The sequence below is a fragment of the Silurus meridionalis genome, chromosome 15, assembly GCF_014805685.1.
Source record: "Silurus meridionalis isolate SWU-2019-XX chromosome 15, ASM1480568v1, whole genome shotgun sequence".
Taxonomy (NCBI): Eukaryota; Metazoa; Chordata; class Actinopteri; order Siluriformes; family Siluridae; genus Silurus; species Silurus meridionalis.
In genome coordinates this window covers 6979206-7000126 of record NC_060898.1, presented here as the reverse complement: position 1 = coordinate 7000126, position 20921 = coordinate 6979206, and the positions used below count along the sequence as shown (strand labels likewise).

Sequence of the window (20921 nt, the reverse complement as noted above, 5' to 3'; positions counted from 1 at the left end):
TTTTTTTTTTTTTCGAGCAGAAGGTGAGCCGCCTGGAGGAGCAGGAGAAGGAGGTGGTGAGTGCCCTGAGATACTTTAAAACCATCGTGGACAAGATGTCAGTGGACACCAAAGTGCTGCAGATGCTGCCTGGCTCAGCTAGCAAAGTCCTAGAGGCCATTCTGCCCCTCATGCAAGTGGAGGCAAGGATCCAACACAGGTGAGAGTCTGTGTGTATGAATAGGAGTTATGTGTCTAATTTTAGTTATGCAGCCATGTTTCCATCAATGATACACTGTTATTCTTAAATCTTTATTCCGAAGGCATTTAGGGAAAGAGTAAAACATGCGTGCACATACACACACACACACACACACACACACACACACACACACACACACACACACACACCTCTCTGTGAGCTATTTCCATTCAATTGCGTATCGTAGACTTCCTGGCAGCTCAAACCAGTCCTGCCATTTCCCCCTCTCACCTCTCTCAGCATTTCTGTCACTCACTGGATCATTTTGTTTTTCACTTCATTCTGTTTAAGCACGATACACTGTCGTGTTTGAGAATTCCAGAAAACTGCTGCCACACGATTGGCTGATTGGCTAAAACATTAAAACACTGTCATTATCATTACCCTATACCCTCACCAAGCACTTTATTTGGAACAACTGTACATGTGGTTATTTATGCGATTTGTTTTATCAGTGTACCCGTGGTGATAATTTATCAATAGTTTGTCCCATTCTCCCAGTTCTGCCGTATCCTCCTGTCATAATCGTGTGTATCAGAGTTTGGCGAATCTCATTCGCTGGGCCGACCAAGTGATGCTGGAGGGCATCGACCTAGATGACAAAGAAACTGTGGCGACTGTTACTGCAGTGATAAAGGCCGTGCTGGATGGAGTAAAGGTACAAATGTTTGTTTCTGTCTGTTTTAACTTTTAGTTCACCCATTTACTATTAAATGACATGTATGGAAAGGACTTATGCGATAGTACCCAAGCAAAATGTAAATGTGTGTATGTGTGTTGCAGGAGTTGGTGAAACTCACTATAGAGAAACACGAACAGCCATCCCCAACGTCGCCTAGCAAGCCAGTACTCCCCGTGGCCAAAGTAGAGAGGTAAGGTTTGAACGTTCTTTATGTCCATGGGTGCAAACTAAACTTGGTGCTTTTATTCGAGGAACTAAAGCAATTCTAGTTAGATGTGTGAGACAAGCCCAGTGAATAAACTGAAATATTTTTAAAAATATTGGCACCAGTGTGTCTGGCACACTGATATCACCTTTTGCCATCATTGTGTTGTTTCCTAGAAGGAATTATTAAGGTGTTGTTTGGACTTATTGTAAGAATGTTATTTGTGTCTGACTCTCGCTCTCTCACTCCATGTTTCTACCTCTTTTCTCCTTTACTTGCTCAAATGATCTGTGTACCTGTTTCATCACTTGTCTTTCTCTTCATCTCTTCTGCCTGTCTGGCTTTCCCTCTCATACAGCATGTGCGAGATACCTCTAACTGAGAGGGAAAAGGAGATCCTCAGCAAAACCACGCCCACGGATAGTTTGACGAACATCTCGGAAGAGGAAGTAGCGCCGCCCAAACCTCCTCTACCGGGGATGAAGTTAGCAGAGCACAGGTGAGATTTTGTGTGTGTGTGTGTGTGTGTGTGTGTGTGTGTGTGTGTGTGTGTGTGTTTGTTCGCAATTATATTTTCATTCTGGAAAAAAAAGATAACGTTTTGTTTTGAAATGGTTTTGTTTTTATATTTTTTTTTAACAGTTGTAATCACATAAATTTCTTAAAGCACTTCTTATTTCTCTGTTTTATGTACAGCTTTCAGAATGAGGTCAGTTTATTAGCATGTAATATCAAGGATAGCAGCAGAACCTTTAGACATCTTGTGTTTTTGTCATGTTGCTGTGACTACAAAATATTTTCTGTAGTAAGATGACACTCTAAATAATCATAAAGTATAAATATTGTTACATTTCAGTGGTGTAGTCTAGTATTGCATATTCCAAAGCCTTTTGGAATTTGTTACTTAGTCTTTTACTTATATAAAAATTTGAATGAGTATATAAGTGGTAATAACAGACAGGATACAATACGGACACATATTTTGTCATAAAAGGTTTGACAGTCCACACAGAAGTATTACTTGCTTATTTATTATTATTAAGCTTAATATTTTATAATACCCACCAAGCCTAAAAGTGTTTACATAGACCCTAAACTTGCATGTAACATGCAATTCGAACCAAATGGACGTACAAACAAGGAGTGCCATTTAGTTTCAGAGTTGCCATAACAACAAAAAGCCCGTGAGTTCTGAGTGAGTCAGAGTACAACAGCTTTAGTTCAGCTTGTTAGCAGCGTGTTCAATCGCCTGACTTGTTTTAACAAGTCGTAAATTATGTCATTCACAGTAAAGCTTACTCCAAATGGCCTCGCTGAAGATTAAAGTCAGTAGACGTATTCATGGTCTACATCATTCTGCTTCAAATTATATGGTGGCAGTTGAAAAGATGATCTGCCTTTTTCGGTCGGATAAATTTTTTAGAATTGGTACGAGTTTGTTTATTCTGTTTTATTAGAGTTTTTAGATTAATAATTAATTATTAGGTTGTATAAACCCCACTTTGCATAAGAATTCACTTCTCTCAAACTTTATAGTGTTAAAACATGGAACAGAAAAATCTCGCTTGGATTTCTACAATATATTTAACATATTTTGTAAAAAAGTATTTATATTTTGACCGAAAAACTAAAAAGTAGATTTTTTTTGGTGGTTGAATAAGTATTTTCCTTTCTTTGGGTTTTGCCTGCGGTTATGACTTTGTGTAACTTTATTCTTTTGGGATGCATCAGATTTGCACAGCTGCAACAGCATCTCCCCATTCTTTTTATGCTCAAGCTCGGCCAGATCAAATGGAGACTGTTGGTGAACAGCAGTTTTCAAGTCTTGACACAGTTTTAAAATCAGATTGACATCTAGGAACATCTTTGAACATTCATTTATTCATTTGCTTGGCTTTGGACCACTCCAGTGTAACTTTAGCAGCATGTTTAGGAGGTTTTCCCATCACTTGCTGATGAAAAGATTTTAATGCCCCCGCCAGCATGCTTTACAGTGAGCATTGTACGATAAGGTTTATAAGCAGTGTTTGGTTTTCAGAACTAATTGAGTGGTAGCTTCATTTTTCCACACTACAATAATATAAGCTATTTTATGTAGAGTATCTATCTTAATTAAGGCCATTTCATTTCAGTTCCACCACAAAAATTGCAATCCATAAATATCTAAGTCACTGTAGGTGACCATTTGACATGTCACTTATTTATTATTGTTTTTTATTTTTATTCTTAATACTTGTATTCCATCAAGTAAAGGAAGTTTCTCATGGTGTTAAAAGTCTGTTTCCAAGACCGGCCCATACACCTCTTTTATGTGGCCACGGCTGTAGGAAGTGGAAGCGCAGTGGTTAAGATATAGGACTTCTGATTGGAAGGATGTGGGTTAAATTCCCAGCATTGTTTGTGGCCATTAAATAAGGCAAAGGTAAAACAACAACTGATACAGATGCTCAATTGTATATGTAAAATAATTGTAAGTTGCTCTGAAAAAAGGATATGCAATAAACATACATAAATTTCATTTTCAAACTACACTACAAGAGGGCAGATATGCGGTACTGAAACACACATGAGAAAGAGGAACGTCTGTAATGAGTAGACAGCTGGACAACGCTTTGAGTTTGTCTAATGTAGTGTTCAATGTGTGTGTGTGTGTGTGTGTGTGTGTGTGTGTGTGTTTGCCTCACTATAATGTATGTGATGATTTATGCATATGTCCGTTCTCTTTCTCGATGTCTTCTCTGTGTCTAATCCGTCTGCCTTGTTTATTGTCATCATTTATTATCATTATTGTCTTTCTGTCCTCTGCCTCCAACCTTTTCCTTCCTCCATGTGCTATGGACTCCTTTCATCATCCTGCTCATCTCTCTGCATCCCTCCATCATCATTTGGTCATCTTTTTCCAGGAGCAGGATGCTGTCATGCTTCAGTCCTGCGGTGACAGAAATGTATGTCAGCCAGTAGTGTTCTCAGGGTGCATTATGAGATCACGCAGCCTAACTGGATGGAAGCTGTAATGTGCATGTGATTATATGCCAGTGTGGTAAATTGTAGCGTGACAGCCAACCTAGAAAAAAGCTTGTTTGTAGTGAATTTGCATGATGAACCATTGTTTAACCCTCCCTTGCCTTCTTGATGGTTTGTGTTTCAAAGTTCCTTGCTGCCCTGGTTATCTGGCTGATCTGGTAAAGCATGTTAGATTTGTCAGAAGCATATGGGAAACTTACTATTTTTCGTTGAGTTTTCTGTATGTGGATTTGACTTTCAGTTCTAAACCCTTGCTAACATTGCTTTATGTGTGTGATAAACAAGTGACTTGACCTTATTCATTTATAGTATTGTTAACACCTTCATTAATATTCGATCCTCAGTCCACCTGCTTTGCCTCCAAAGAAGCGCATGTCCACCTCGTCGCCAACCCGCATAGCCGTGGTAGCGCCTATGAGTAGAACAAGCTGTGGCCTTAACCTGCAGCATGGAAGTCTCAAACAGGTACGACCTCTAACTTTTATGTCGAATTAATGGCTCTCAACTCCAAAACTTGTTTCCTTGTGGTGCGACTTTTTCCTTTTTTGTTATTCCTATGCAGTCGCCTTCCATTAAAATAATACGTTATTTATTTATTTATTTATTTTTAAAGAATCGCACTGTTGCCGGCTCCCAAAACAATTCAAATGAATCCATAGTACCAGCAAAGTATTTAACTAGCCTTTTCATACTCTATCATAATTCCCTTCTATCTACATTTTTGTGAACATTGAAAAAAAAACAGAAATGCACATCAAATAGTCCCTGTTCTAAATGGTGTATTATTCTTGTTGTTGTTGTTGTTTGTCACTGCAATTATACCTGCAACAGGACTTCGAGGTAGAACTACTTCAGAGGCGATTTTCTGGCGGCAGCCAATCATATGGCGGGGATTCACCTCGCCTCTCGCCCTGTAGCATAATGGGAAAACTGAGCAAATCAGATGAGCAGCTTTCCTCAATAGAGAGGGACAGCGGCCAATGTTCACGCAACACTAGCTGTGAGACGCTCGGTAAGCTTATTGTTGACTCTCTATTGTTGATCAACCTAAAACAGAAGCATTCGAAGGACCTGGTAACTCTTAACTTGTAACTTCCATTTCTTGCTTCCTTTCTTTCTCGCTCTCTCTTCATGTCTCTTTCCTGCTTGTCTGTCTTTAGATAACACAGACGGATACGACCCTGATTACGATTTCCTCCATCAAGACCTCTCAGTGTCTGAACCAATGCCATTTCCCACGGTTCCCAGCAGCTCCCTAAGCCCTCTCCCAGAATGCCTCACTGAAACCCCTGTGACGTCTCCTGTCCCAGGACAACCACGGCACAGTGCCCCTGTAGTCCCGTTTAACGCCGCGGGAGAAAGGCCCCCTGCACTTCCGCAGAAAAAGAGGCGCTCCACTCCCATCCTGTCACCTTGCCAGCTCTATGAAATCCGGCCCTCGGACGAAGACACACCCACTTCATTGGTCACACCCACTGTTACCAATGGCACTGAACTGACATCCCCGAGCGACAGCCCCCCACCTCTGCCAGAAAAGAAGAGCAGAACGAGTACGAGTTAGTGCATTCCTTTTGTGTGTGTGTGTTTAGTAAAAAGCAATATAACCCTGTTGCACATGCGAGTCTTTAAGCATGTGTGTGGTCCTGCTTTACACATGCATTTTGTGACATACACAATTAAAGTTGTGGTCTTATTGTGCATTATTTCTGATGTGTGTGTGTGTGTGTGTGTGTGTGTGTGTGTGTGTGTGTGTGTGTGTGTGTGTGTGTGTTTGTAGTTCTCCAATATATGCAGTTTGTAGAGGATTACTCTGAACCACAGCCTTCCGTCTTCTATCAGACGCCTCAGAGTGAAAGAATCTACGAACAGCGCAGGAACAAACGATTCCAAGAAGTTTATGGGTCCAACGACGGTTACGAGACTCCGCCCCCTCCAGCACTGCCACCCAAACAGAGGCAGCTGGTACGAATATGCACACAGACACCTTACATACATGCACAAATCAAGCATGAGATCATTAAAGTGTTTTACACACACGCCTGCACCGAATTTCACACATCTTCAATATGCATTTCCTTACTCATGATGCTCAGTGACAAATGGGCAAGTCGGACGAGAACAGCATACGGTTAGTTCACCTGCACGAAGGTCAGATGTCAGGCAATGACATCTTATATATACAGTGAGGAAAATAAGTATTTGAACACCCTGCTATTTTGCAAGTTCTCCCACTTAGAAATCATGGAGGGGTCTGAAATTGTCATCGTAGGTGCATGTCCACTGTGAGAGACATAATCTAAAAAAAAAAATCCAGAAATCACAATATATGATTTTTTTAACTATTTATTTGTATGATACAGCTGCAAATAAGTATTTGAACACCGGAGAAAGTCAATGTTAATATTTGGTACAGTAGCCTTTGTTTGCAATTACAGAGGTCAAACGTTTCCTGTAGTTTTTCACCAGGTTTGCACACACTGCAGGAGGGATTTTGGCCCACCTCCACACAGATCTTCTCTAGATCAGTCAGGTTTCTGGCCTGTCGCTGAGAAACACGGAGTTTGAGCTCCTCCAAAGATTCTCTATTGGGTTTAGGTCTGGAGACTGGCTAGGCCACGCTAGAACCTTGATATGCTTCTTACAGAGCCACTCCCTGGTTATCTTGGCTGTGTGCTTCGGTCATTGTCATGTTGGAAGACCCAGCCTCGACCCATCTTCAATGCTCTAACTGAGGGAAGGAGGTTGTTCCCAAAATCTCGCAATACATGGCCCCGGTCATCCTCTCCTTAATACAGTGCAGTCGCCTGTCCCATGTGCAGAAAAACACCCCAAAGATGATGCTACCACCCCATGCTTCACAGTAGGGATGGTGTTCTTGGATGGTACTCATCATTCTTCTTCCTCCAAACACGTTTAGTGGAATTATGACCCAAAAGTTCTATTTTGGTCTCATCTGACCACATGACTTTCTCCCATGACTCCTCTGGATCATCCAAATGGTCATTGGCAAACTTAAGACGTGCCTGGACATGTGCTGGTTTAAGCAGGGAACCTTCCGTGCCATGCATGATTTCAAACCATGACGCCTTAGTGTATTACCAACAGTAACCTTGGAAACGGTGGTCCCAGCTCTTTTCAGGTCATTGACCAGCTCCTCCCGTGTAGTTCTGGGCTGATTTCTCACCTTCCTTAGGATCATTGAGACCCCACGAGGTGAGATCTTGCATGGAGCCCCAGTCCGAGGGAGATTGACAGTCATGTTTAGCTTCTTCCATTTTCTAATGATTGCTCCAACAGTGGACCTTTTTTCACCAAGCTGCTTGGCAATTTCCCCGTAGCCCTTTCCAGCCTTGTGGAGGTGTACAATTTTGTCTCTAGTGTCTTTGGACAGCTCTTTGGTCTTGGCCATGTTAGTAGTTGGATTCTTACTGATTGTATGGGGTGGACAGGTGTCTTTATGCAGCTAACGACCTCAAACAGGTGCATCTAATTTAGGATAATAAATGTAGTGGAGGTGGACATTTTAAAGGCAGACTAACAGGTCTTTGAGGGTCGGAATTCTAGCTGATAGACAGGTGTTCAAATACTTATTTGCAGCTGTATCATACAAATAAATAGTTTAAAAATTATACATTGTGATTTCTGGATTTTTTTTTTTTTTAGATTATGTCTCTCACAGTGGACATGCACCTACGATGACAATTTCAGACCCCTCCATGATTTCTAAGTGGGAGAACTTGCAAAATAGCACGGTGTTCAAATACTTATTTTCTTCACTGTAAATCTTGTTTAGCAGATTAATTTATAGCAGCCAGGCTAAATGTGTATAAAAATGAGGTTAAAAGCCCATTCACTGAAGGGTTTTGATGGTTGATCAGCTTTCTCAAGATGATGAAAAAAAAACAATAGATTGTTTTAGTATGTATGCTCTCATCATTATCTTCTTAACATGCTTTTGTTTTTTTTGTAGGGCAGTTTAGTTGTTTGAATATTTCTTTGTCAATGTATAGGTGTAAAGACCAGTCTTTTTGTATAACTTACTAATGCACTAATATAAAATATTTATGTAAATAGATATATCACAATAGTACTAAGATCTTTCTACAATTTAAAAGGTAGAAGTATTATTATTATGTGCAGTGTTTTAAGATTCTGATTGCAGCTGAGGCTGTTATTAGTATGCAGCCGTCTCGTCCACCAACATACTCTCAGGTTTTTGTGGTAAAATAGTTTTCTGTCTGCCTGCAAGGAATCTTAGCAATGTTGGCATCTCTGAATACCATGGCTGCTTATTCTTTTAACCTGGTTTGGTTCAACTGCAAAATCCATCAGGCACCTATAAGCAGACATCTGAGGCCAGAGCGATTTGAAAATTTGAAAGAAGGGATTATCATATAATTAGTTTATGTCTGATGAAAAAAATGCTTGTATCAAGTGCATCACCGGGTAAAATTGTCACAGTTGACAATTTATATATAGACAATGACATCATGACTTCCATTTTAGTCTTTCTCTCTCTTTCACTCTCACTTTGGGTTCTCCCTGACTGCATTCTTTCTCTATCTCAATTTCTACCTTTAGTTGCTCTTTTGTTCCATTGATATCTGTTCTTTTAATTGGCTCTCTTTTCTTCCATTCGGCCGGTAATAGCGTTTTTACTTTTCTTTTTCTCTTTCCTTCTTTTTTCCCCCTCCTGTCTCTGTTTCTCTTTTGTCTAGGCATCTCACTCTTCCTCTCCTTCCTCCTCTTCCTCTTCCTCTCTCTCGCTCCTACCTCCCTCCACTGGCGCTCCGGAGGAGGCGGAGTCCACTATTGGCCTCGGCCTATCTGTGTCTAACTCCTTCCTTAGTGGCCACGCCTCTTTAACCACACCCACGGTGAGTGACGTCCAGGGATATTTTTTTTAACGCTGCTTTTACAAATTCTGAATTGCTCAGGGTTTCCGAGGAGTCTTAAAAAGGCTTCAATTCTCTGTTGTAGGTCTTAAATAATTTTTAACAGGTCTTAATTTTCAGATGTCCCTGTAACGCTCCCTCTAATGCTCATTTTGTTTGTTTTTTTGTAGTTCCTACTTTCGCTAGTCCACAACTAATTTGCTGTATTACGACTACAAATGAGACCAACATGCAACAGCCAATCAGCTTTCTGTCATTGGCGTGAATCCCTCCTCAATTTTACCACAGTTATAAAAGCGATTTTAGTTTTCAGCTATGGGGAAGTGCATGTTTAGCGCTACTTGGCTTGAAAAGAACTCATTTAGGGCTCAGTTAAGGCCAGTTGCTAACAACGTATTTGAGTGCGTGTTTCTGATGTTGCAATATAGGTCTTATATTTAATTTTTAATGGTTTTAAAATGGTCTAAAAGTCTTTTGATTGGTGAATCCAGCAGGTGTTACTGAGGGGTGTGGTTTTTTTTCTATAGATTTCTTAATGCATGTATATTTTTACACCACAGCGCAATGAATTTTTAACATGATAACTCGGACGTGCTTATTTTAGTGTTATTGTTTCTATAGTAACAGCTCATACAAAGGGACTTGTACAGCAGATGTGTCACCCAAGAAAAAAAAGAAATCTGTTTCAAAAAAGTTGTTCACCAAAAAAAGATGTATAATAGTTAATGCTGTGAATCTTTTTTTAGTTCTGAGACATTTATGAGTTTATGAACAGTCACCGTGTTTTGCAAAGATGTTCCAGAGGAAGACGTTCATGTTTCTGATTTCAGGGTAAAAATGACAGTGTTTCCTTTATTTTTTTAAGGAGATATATTTTATAAGGGACATTTATGGAGTCTACTAGCATTTAAAGGTGGATCTGTTTTAGCCAGATAAAGCCCTGCTTTCAGGTCTTGTCTAGATGACTGGTCTTGGAGTACACATATGCATTAATGATTTGTTTGGCAGTCTGGAACAATCAGTTTTCACATCAGAAATGTCTGAAACAGCTGCCCACATTTAGCGTTTTGCCTAACTACAATATTGTAGGACATTTTGAACTACGTTTTCAAGTGCGCTTTGGAAACAGCTTTGCTTGGTCAAATTGAGTCATCTGGGAGGAGTTTCATCGAGTGGGTAGGTGGCGATAAATGCTATTTTATTTCATTGTGTTATTGTAGTGTGCACTGTTTCTGAACCGATCGTTATAAATTCAGTGCCGACATTAAAAAAACATGGACTGCCTTTAGGTACCATTTAGTGATTTATGCTTGCTGAAATGTGGTAGTTATTAATGGCAAAAAAAAATTCAGCCTTAGCTAAGTATACATTTATTTATTTTTTTTTACTTTTTTTGCCATATTTTGTTCCATTTGGGTTTTCTTATTTTCATGAAAATACTGTAGAAATAAAAAAATAAATAAAAATCCCTTTCCATTATAGCAAACTGAATTTGGAGCATGTGATCTTATAGAGGGGTTCAGAAATGCAGCCTGTACCATCAGAAAAATACACCGCTACAATTACACACCATTGACATGCTTTTAGCGAGGGTTATTTTTTCCCCTCTTTGAGACTGTTATTATTTTTGAGAAGTTGAGTGTGATGTTGAAGTGTGTTGCTCTAGCTAAAGGACGTCTGGAAAAGGGAACGTGTGTAGGAGAAAAAAGGCCGAGCTAGGCAATGAGAGCTAGCTTAATCACTAGACCATATGTTGTGTGCTTGTGAACATGTAAAGGAAGATCACAGTTCAGGTCAGAGATTGACCTGTGTGTGTGTGTGTGTGTGTGTGTGTGTGTGTGTGTGTGTGTGTGAAACAGAGCCCCTCGATTTCACTCACTCTCCCGCAATTTAATCCCCTGTGTGTGTGTGTGTGTGTGTGTGTGTGTGTGTGTGTGTGTGTGTGTGTGTGTGTGGAATGTTCCGGAATTCCTCAGACTGAATAAAACAGGGGATGCTTGGTTTCTGCTCTTCCAGGGAAACATGTTGTGTGTGTGTGTGTGTGTGTGTGTGTGTGTGTGTGTGTGTGTGTGTGTGTGTGTGTGCGTGCGCACGGCTATGTACGCAAAAATCAGGCACAATAGGAATGTTCTTGCCGGGGTTTTTCGACGAGTTACTGCAGGTTGCTTCTGTCCCTTTCCAGTGAGTGTAATCTCTGTAATCCAGTGTATACCTACACACACAGCAGCTGATTTGTCCTTTAACATGGGCTTAGTCTCAGGTTCCTTTTGGTTTCAGTATTCTCCGTGGCAGAGCATCCTCAGGAAGCACCATTATCAAAGCAAATAAAATTTTGTCACATACACATACATACAGAGTACGACATGCAGTAAAATGCTTTATATGTCTGTCCGGCATGAGGGAATAGGAAGGGGAGAAAAATAATACAAAAAAAACAAAGGCAGATAAATAAAAGTATAAACTATGTAATTAGCGTTCTCTAGCCTCTGTTGCTTGGTGCATTTTCTCTTTAAACAGGTTTAAAGATTTAGGCAATTTCAGCTCCATGCTAAAAAAACACAGTGAATCTGTTTACCAGTGATGTTCGTGAGTGTAACTTGATTAAACGCATTTTTATGTGCACGCACACAAAGTTTATTCAGCGTTCCTGTTTGCACCACCTGCTGGCCATTTGTGGCATTGATCCTTTAATTTTTGGGTTGGTGTCTAATATTTTCCCTCTTTTATTATTTTTTTTATTCATCCCCAACAGAGTGAGAGTGCAAACGATGAAGGTGGAGAAGGAGAAGGAGAGTATGTAAATCTGTACTCTGCCTCCCAGGCTAATGGAGATAGCACACACCACTCGGTGAGTAATTTTGTGTGTGGGCTCCTAAAGGGAGTAAAAATGGCCTAGGCTTGACTCTTGCCCCTGTCAATCAAAATACCCCCCTTCATTTATTCAGTGTGTTCAGTTTTTCATTCTTCTGCAGGATTCGCACACACACTGTAATGTAATCGATGACTCGACTGCCCACATACCATCGGCCAAGGAAGGCAGCAAAGAAGCTTTCGTTAAAGAGAGGTGAGCTTTGTGGACTCAAAAACATCTGTCCATACATTTTTATACACATAATTTAACGTTTTAAATGATAAATAATTATTCATGAACTTCTCTCAAAGCTATTTTGGTTTGTTTATCTTTTTGTATTTTCTGAATCTCGATTTGTTCATGGTCTGGGATTCTCCATTAGAAAACAATTATACTTTCATATATACTAATATTCTTTTTTTTTCCTGCAGCAGTCAATATGAAACGTAAGGCCGCGTCACGTTGTTTGCTGATGTAAAACATTTTCCGTTTCAGGTTAAAGTCAACTGACTCGAGTCATGTCATAGAAGAGGTTGACGAGCTTTCTCTCGTTGATCACAAAGAGATCATGAGTCGCATCACACTTAAAGTTGAGGTATTTAATATATCAATTTATATTTGAGGTCTTGTTTAAAATTTAAAAAAAAAAAAAAAAGCTTTTTTTTGTTATCCATGATTTGCTGCTCAAGTCTTTCTGTGTGCTGCCCTCTAGTGGCCGCCACGAGCAACTCGGCAGTGTATTAACATGAACATATTTGCTGTATACGGTATAAGGAATAAATTATGCATATAGTTCGTCATTGGTTGGCGTTTATGCATAAAGCAGTTGATTGTATTTAAACTGTAGAATGTGAAAGCACGATTGTATAAAAAAAAAAAAAAACTTAATATTTGCAGAGGTCAGTGCAGTACACACACACACACACACTTTTACTGGTCTGCAGTAAAATCTTTGTATCTCTCTCCCTCGCCATGAAAAGGGGGATGATGGCCCAGATGTCAGAGCCGGCTCAAGCGATATTCTCTTGGTTCATGCTACAGAAACAGATCGGAAAGGTAACCACACACACACACACACACACTCAATATTCTCTTTATTGTTGTTTATGATTGCTAATATTAGAAGTGTAATACCTAGCACAAAATTAGCCAGTTTTAGATCCGTCTGCCGCTCTGATGGCGTAGACTCAATGAAGCACGTTTAATGCTTTTTTTAACAGTTTTGGGGGAAAAATGAGCATGTGAATGATGTTTTGTTCGCAGTTGAATTTTAAGAAGATTAAAAAAGCAGTGCATTTTTAGGCACTCTGGACTGTAGCACAGTATATTCTATATGTGATCGAAAGCAGCGATCCCCTATTTTGCATCACGGACCAGTTTCACGCAAGACTATTTTTCCTCAGACCAGGGAGACGTTCATATTATATTACTATTACACATATTATATGAGTCAATTGTTAATTGAACTGCACACATATAATGGTAATGTATCCGTAATGCAGAATCAGTGCAAGCTTAATTTATTGATGCATAGAAAACGACATTAATGAAACAAGTGCGTGACATAACAAATAACCCATGGCCTGTATCGGTGTACAGCCCAGTGGTCGGGGACCCCACATATAAAGCACAAAGCCAGCAAACACTGGATACGATAGAAGAAATATACTGTATTTATACTGTATATACTATATATGTTGTGTGTATAATTATTTAGGTTTATTTAACAAGTTTTCTATGGATACCCCTACAATATATTGTTCATTTCACTCTAGCATGTTGTCAGGATTCTAAATGATTGTGTGTCACCGTTTTTTTCAGATCTGGTGTTATACTGTGAAGCGTTTCTAACTACATACAGAACCTTCATCACTCCTGAAGACCTCATCAAAAAACTGCATTACAGATATCCTTTATTCTGTGTGCATGCGTTAGCATCTGACAAGAAAAGTTGTTTGTGTGTGTTTTTTTTATATGTCTCAGAGTTTTGAGTGTGTTTTTGCCCTTTAACTCCACTGCACATACACTCATTTCTGCCATAGTCCGGACACATTTAAGAAGCGTGTCAGTAAGAACACATTCTTCGTGCTGGTGCGGGTGGTGGACGAACTCTGGTGAGCTTTTATTACTGAACGACGCAACAGGCGAATGAGACAATGGATTTTTTTTAGCAATCGTGTTTTCATTTAAGCAACATTTTTTAACCATATAGCAATATGTTAGGCATAATAAAACACAGTGGGTTAAATAGCCATGGTCTATGCTGATGTGTGTTTGTGTTTGTTTTAGTGTGGTGGAGCTGACAGAGGACATCCTCAGGCAGCTGATGGATCTCGTGTTCCGGCTGGTATGTAACGGCGAGCTGAGTCTGGCGCGCGTCCTTCGCAAAAACATTCTGGATAAAGTGGAACAGAAGAGGCAGCTACAGCACACACACATCCTTCAGCCGTTAGCGGCACGAGGGGTCTCGGCCAGGTATAGGCACGCAGATACACATACATCAGGGTGAATCTCTGCACAGGTTTTCATTCTGTGCAGGTTTAGGAATGTTTGGTATATTTCAGAAAATGCATTATGTATTAGACAATTTAATGTAGAATTTGTGTTTACCTGATAGAGCCAATCCCACACACTCTTAACAACATCAGCCGAAGCTTGTTTTCTGCTGATATAGATTTTTTTTTCTTTTTCCTCTCTTAGTTTCTGCTTCATTTTGGTAAACATTTTGAGCATGTCTTCTGTCACCATGTCATTCTTATCTGAATCAATAGCATGATGTGAACCAAAGGTCTCTTACAGGCATATTGTTTTTACATGTGGGAATGCTTGTCTAAAATGGTCACTCTCTTCAGGCCAGGCACACTGCATGACTTTCGCAGCCATGAGATTGCTGATCAGCTTACACTTCTGGATGCAGAGCTCTTCTACAAGATTGAGGTACATGCACTAAAACTGTCTGTGTGTCAGTGTGTTCTTAGAGAATATAATAATCAAGGCTGACTAGTCTCTTTTGACGCTCTTACATTTAGTTTAGCTTGTTAACTTGCCTTACTTCCTCTCTCTTCTTTTCTCTAGATTCCAGAGGTTCTTTTGTGGGCGAAGGAGCAGAATGAGGAAAAGAGTCCCAATCTGACCCAGTTTACAGAGCACTTTAACAACATGAGCTACTGGTACATTACCACCATGCACTGACACTGCACTGTATTCAATACAGGTTAACATCAGGGTTTCCACAGGGTCTTAAAAAAATCTCAAAATCCATCCTTTAGGCCTAAAAAAGTCTTACATTTGCTGTTCTAGGTCTTAAATCATTTAAAATAGGTCATAATTTTCTGATGTCCACATAGCGCTTCCTTTAATGCTCATTGAAATGCTCCTGCAGCACTTAAAAAAAAAAAAATCTGTTGTTTACTTGGTGTTTTAAATATAATTCACTGCATTATGACTACAAATGAAACAAACATGTAACAGCCAGTCAGCTTTCTGTTATTTGCATGAATCTCTCTTGGACTGTACCACAGATATAAACTGGATTTAGGCTTAAAAGAATTTATTTAGGGCTCGATTGAGGCCAGTTGCTAACAACGTATTTGAAATATAAGACCTATATCACAACCTCAAAAACACACATTCTTAATGCTCTTAAAAAAGGTCTTATATAGATTTAAATTGGACTTGGTGAATCCTACAGAAACCCTGTAACATGCAATCAGGACTGTTATAGTCCTTTTCCTCCAGCAAGGTACCAGTGCTGGTTCCTTTACTGTGAAAACAACTTGAGTTATTTATATTAGCCATCATTAAACTGAGATGTGAAGAGTGCCTTTGAGACACCATGTCTCAAAATGGTTTATTATTCTTATACCACTGAACCACAGTTTTGCAAGGATTTAAATTTTGTGTGTATTTAAAAGTCCACGTTATACTTTCTATTTGTGTATAGTTACAATTGATGCTGTGGAACATCCATGCAACAAGTGCTTTTCAGTTACATTTTTAGATCTAAATTGTTGTTTCCTCACCAGCCTCACTCTTATACACAACTTTTATACTGTAGGTTTAATAAGAAGTTTAATTGTTCGAATGCCTCTCATTAGATCAGTGTTCATTTTTTTTACTCATATCTGACTCCTCTTGTGTCTTCATCTGTTCAACAGGGTGCGCTCAATAATCATCCAGCAGGAAAAAGCTCAGGACAGAGAGAAACTGCTGCTCAAATTCATCAAAGTCATGAAGGTAACGAAAAATGTTGTTCTCACAATCGTTTGAAGCACAAAAGCCTGTATTTCCTGCTGCCTTTATTTACATATACACACTTCATCACTCTCTAAGATAGATAGATAGATAGATAGATAGATAGATAGATAGATAGATAGATAGATAGATAGATAGATAGATAGATTGATTGATTGATTGATTGATTGATTGATTAAACTATATTGCCAAGAGTTTACAGACACCTGGTCATAAGTACGGTATGTGCTTTTTGAGCATTGCATTTCACATTCAGTTCCAATTTGTTTTATAATTCCCTCCACTCTTCTGGGTAGATGTTCCACTAGATTTTAGCGTGTGCTTGTGGACATTTTGTTCATCAGCCACAAGGGTGTTAGTAAAGTTCAATTCATCCCTAAGCTGTTCAGTAGGGTTGAGATCAGAGATCATATCTTCATGGAGCTCGCTTTGTACACAGGGGCAATTGCCATGCTGGAACAGGTTTGGGTTTCAAGGGTTCAAGTGAATGCAATAATATTATCCAAAGACGTCTTATGCAATTGTGTGTCTCCAGCTTTTATGGTAACAGTTTGGAGAAGAACCACATATGGCAAGAAAGATCAGGTGTCAGAATACTTTTGTCCATATAGTGTATGTACATGACTTATATTCTGTCTAGTACTTTATAAATGAATATCTGCTTCCTTGTTTTTAGCACTTGAGGAAATTGAACAACTTTAACTCGTACTTGGCCATCCTGTCAGCACTGGATTCTGCACCAATCAGGAGGCTTGAGTGGCAGAAGCAGACGTCTGAGGTCAGTTGAAACAACTTCTAATTATAAAAGCAGCACTTTCATTTTAAATACCTGCACTATTAATGTTTTTAGCTGAAGGAAGCAGCAGGGCTGATGGTGGGCATGTGACAGGGTCATGTTATACATTTTGTTTTGTAGACTGATAATTTGGTTTGTATTTAAATCACATTACAATAAATTACTGAACATAATTCTCTCTATTTCTCTCTCTCTCTCAGGGATTAGAGGAATACTGCACCTTGATTGACAGTTCTTCCTCTTTTCGAGCTTATAGAGCGGCACTGGCAGATGTGGAGCCTCCATGCATACCTTACCTGTGAGTGTGTGTGTGTGTGTGTGTGTGTGTGTGTGTGTGTGGGGGGGGGGTTTACAACCGTAGTAGGAGTCACAACTGGATGATTGCCAGCCAGATGTATGTATTATTATTACACTGTGCTGCTGGCAAAATGAGAAGTGGAACTAGTGCCTTTTATTATTGTTTAATACCTACTGGCATCAGCAATATAGCACTAGTGTATAACAGTGTGTGCCTTCAATCCACTGTTTCTGTATTATAAATCTGTGATTTGAGAAAACATTTCTGCAGGATTTGTTGTTTGTATAGCAGTCGGACTTTTAGCAGAGAAATAAGCACACGGCTCTGTCTTTCTCTCTTTTGCTCAGTGGGTTGATCCTGCAGGACCTGACCTTCGTGCATTTGGGAAATCCGGACCTAATTGATGGGAAAGTGAACTTCTCCAAGCGCTGGCAGCAGTTCAACATCCTGGACAGTATGAGGCGCTTCCAACAAGTGTGAGTGGCCTCGTGTCACCCCTCTTTCGCATAGTGGGAATTGCGCACTAAATGTACAGAGCGTTCACTCCACTACAATACTAATGAAAGAAAACAAACATGGCTAAGTTGCACTTCAGCCGCTTAAATTTACTTAAATTTTACACGTTAGTTATTAATGAGTGGGATTGGGAATCTTTAGGTACCCAACAATTGTTTGTGATTTAAATTAAGGCTGTTGGGATCCAATTATAAAACAATTATCAGGGCACCTTGATATATCGCTCTCTATTCTATACCTGATACATGTTTATTTAGTTTTAAAGCATACATTTAAATGTACCGGCTAGATGTCGTCCGATAGTGCGTTTTACCAATAGCTACGTTGGATCGTACTTGCTGGTAACTATTAATCACCTGATCAAAATAATCTTTAAATAAGATAGGGTCAGTGATTTGCCTCTAGAGGCCGCTCTCGTAATGACGGCAGAACTTCTCAGCCGGTCCAGCAATGGACGCTACCCGGAAAAACTAAATCGGTATGGATTTTTGCAGCTAGCCGATAGCTTTAGTAATCAAATATTAAATATATTAAAAAAAAGGCAAAACCAATGAATTGATTGACCTCTAGTACCAGCTGCATTTGGTAAATAGTTATTAAAAAAAACACTGTCCGAGCAAAGAAGACCTCATTATGATATTATGGATGATGGAGATACTCCCAGGGATGACTGTTTGTAGCTAGGGGACATTTCAAAATTTTCATTTTCAGGAAACGTATATTTCTTTCAGTTTTAATGAAAAAGTTGACATAAAAGAAAATCTGGTAATGTGCTGGCTCATCTTCACCTATTTCCCACCTGCTTTTATTATTCATGCTAATTTTGACTTGACAACACTGACAAATTAAACAGTCACTGGATTAGAGAATAATGTGTTTATCAATTAGTTTGTTCTTTGTTGTTGTTTTTTTTCCGTGCACAGACACTACGAGCTGAAGAGGAACGATGATATCGTGGCGTTTTTTAACGACTTCAGCGACCACCTGGCCGAGGAGGCATTATGGGAGCTTTCACTCAAGATCAAACCGCGCAATATTACACGCCGCCGGACTGAGCGTGACGAGAAAACTTAGAGGACGTTTCAAAAGCCAGAGTTAACGCCTCTAGAAACTTTTCCAGAGAGTGAGTGGAAACCTGGAGTTTTCCGAGCCACATGTAAGACTTAATTGAACAGAGTGGAGCAAAGGCAATATTTCCCCAGAGATATACTAAGTAATATACTAATATATGCATACACACACGCACACACTGGAGGACTTTACTTGTATGTTTGAATGTGTGTGCGTGTCTGTGTTTGTGTGAGAGAGAGAGAAATGTGGAGCTTTTGCTTGTTCTAAGTCACTGTGTCTACATCAGCGATGAACACTAAAGGGGCTCACATTCCCTGTTCGCTACAAAGCAGGGCAGAATAATAGAAAAGGAAGTGTGTGTGTGGGTGTGTGGGCCCCTTATTGCCATGTTTCTGGAGTTTTTACTCCGGTTCCATCACGGACACCTCTCCTGACTCATGTTGCCAGGCAACACTAATAGTGATATTTTGAGTGTTGTTTTTTTTTTTAACTCTCGTCCCCCCAGACACCCCCCACCCCAGCATCGTCTCTGTGTTATATATTGTATATGATAAAAAAAGCGTATGATGATGTACAGGTGAGTATTCTCCTCATATATAAATAAGAGATGTTTCTTTTTATTTTAAACAAATTTTATGCACTAAAAAAAAAGAAACAAAAAGCAAAAACACAAGGACTGAACACGCTGTGATCTCTGTAAATGTTACATATGGATGTGAACTTGCAGGCTTGCAAGGGATGTGTTAACAAAAAAAGTCGTTCGTGTACGTGTGCATGCACTTGCACACATGTCTGATTGTGTCATTTATGTTTACTGACTCATGGGAATTACTTTGGTTATGCTCACCACATAATGTGCTTTTCTCCTCTCCCCTGAATAAAACTACCTTTTTACATTTGTGCGTGTGTAAGGAAGTGAATGAACCAAGCAGATTTTAAGAGACACCATGTCAATATTTTTTTCCCTCTCAAAGACAGACTTTTGAAAGCTGAAGCAATGTTTTTAGATTTTACACACAGTTGGAGTGGAAGATCTTGAGTGGCCAGCTATACATATCTGACCTCAACCCTATTAAACACCTTTAGGATGAATTGGAATTCTGACTGCACCCTAGGCCTCCTCACTGTACATCAGTTTCCTTGTTGCTGAATACCACAAATCTCCACAAGCACAATGCAAAATCGTAGTGGAACATCTTCCCACTAGAGTGGAGGTTATAACCTCCCAAATGGGGAATAAATGTGGAATGGGGTGTTCAAAAAGCACACAGAATCTTGTGGTCTGGTGTCCAAAAAAATGATTGTCCATACATGTTTTGTAAGTAAGGAATAGCACTAAATAATGCTGTAGGAAAATAACAGGGTGATGCGATTTTTTTTTATTTTTTCCGCTTGAGGCGCATTGGGGTTTATGGCTTACTTGATCTTTTTCCATAGCAGTTTTGTTACAGGGTCGGGTTGCTACCCCAACGCCCTCCTTGGAACCACTCTTGGGTCCATCAGGTGGAGTACTTTAACCCCATGAGCAAGGCCCCAAGAGTGGCAGCCTGGTATGTGACTCGAACCCACAACCCCTGGATCCAAAGTCCAACGCCTTAACGACTAGTCTACCACCTTCCCCCCTCTAAATATGATGTGATCTTTAAACACATGAATGTAAACACACAAGTCAATCCCTTTACACCGAATAACGACAATCATGTAGCAGAACCCCTTTACCTCCTAACTGCAGTTTTACTTTTGGCGATTTGACCACAAAATGACCATTCTTTTTAAATCAAACTTTTATTAAATAAAATACTTGTCAGACATTTTAAAAAAATGTAAAGTATTATGAAATGTTTTCAAGCATTCACATTGTATGAAAACAGAAATATCATTAATCAGTGATTCAGTCGAGTCTTCATTTAAGGTATTTTTAGAAAGTTAAAACAATACACAATCTGCTACATTGTGATTGGTTAAAAATAATATAAAGTGTAATTACATTACATTAAATTGTAATTACCAGTTTAGATTTTAAATTGTTTTTTTATGGTTTTTAGGTGCTTCAGTGAGAAGCTATTGCTATACTTATTTTCATCTACA

General features: G+C 39.4%; 1 protein-coding gene across 9 annotated transcripts in view; it reads left to right on the top strand.

Annotated features, from left to right (window-relative positions):
• The window catches only part of rapgef1b (Rap guanine nucleotide exchange factor (GEF) 1b), a 35479-nt gene extending 15750 nt beyond the window's left edge, over positions 1-19729 (top strand). Inside the window, exons 3-26 of one of the 9 annotated variants that reach the window (XM_046867912.1) lie at positions 21-199; positions 743-899; positions 1025-1113; positions 1487-1627; positions 4032-4073; positions 4497-4617; positions 4984-5164; positions 5313-5708; positions 5930-6114; positions 8871-9029; positions 11800-11895; positions 12020-12111; positions 12394-12493; positions 12879-12954; positions 13720-13804; positions 13920-14012; positions 14188-14373; positions 14751-14835; positions 14974-15068; positions 16056-16134; positions 16829-16930; positions 17149-17246; positions 17594-17722; positions 18686-19729. In XM_046867912.1, the coding sequence (XP_046723868.1) occupies positions 21-199; positions 743-899; positions 1025-1113; positions 1487-1627; positions 4032-4073; positions 4497-4617; positions 4984-5164; positions 5313-5708; positions 5930-6114; positions 8871-9029; positions 11800-11895; positions 12020-12111; positions 12394-12493; positions 12879-12954; positions 13720-13804; positions 13920-14012; positions 14188-14373; positions 14751-14835; positions 14974-15068; positions 16056-16134; positions 16829-16930; positions 17149-17246; positions 17594-17722; positions 18686-18836 (3117 nt within the window). In that variant the 3' untranslated portion in view covers positions 18837-19729. Of the gene's footprint in view, positions 1-20; positions 200-724; positions 900-1024; positions 1114-1486; positions 1628-4031; positions 4074-4496; positions 4618-4983; positions 5165-5312; positions 5709-5929; positions 6115-8870; positions 9030-11799; positions 11896-12019; positions 12112-12393; positions 12494-12878; positions 12955-13719; positions 13805-13919; positions 14013-14187; positions 14374-14750; positions 14836-14973; positions 15069-16055; positions 16135-16828; positions 16931-17148; positions 17247-17593; positions 17723-18685 lie in introns of all 9 variants that reach the window. The other 8 variants (XM_046867909.1, XM_046867908.1, XM_046867917.1 and 5 more) reach the window with 8 other exon arrangements.
• Positions 19730-20921: the final 1192 nt, after the last annotated feature.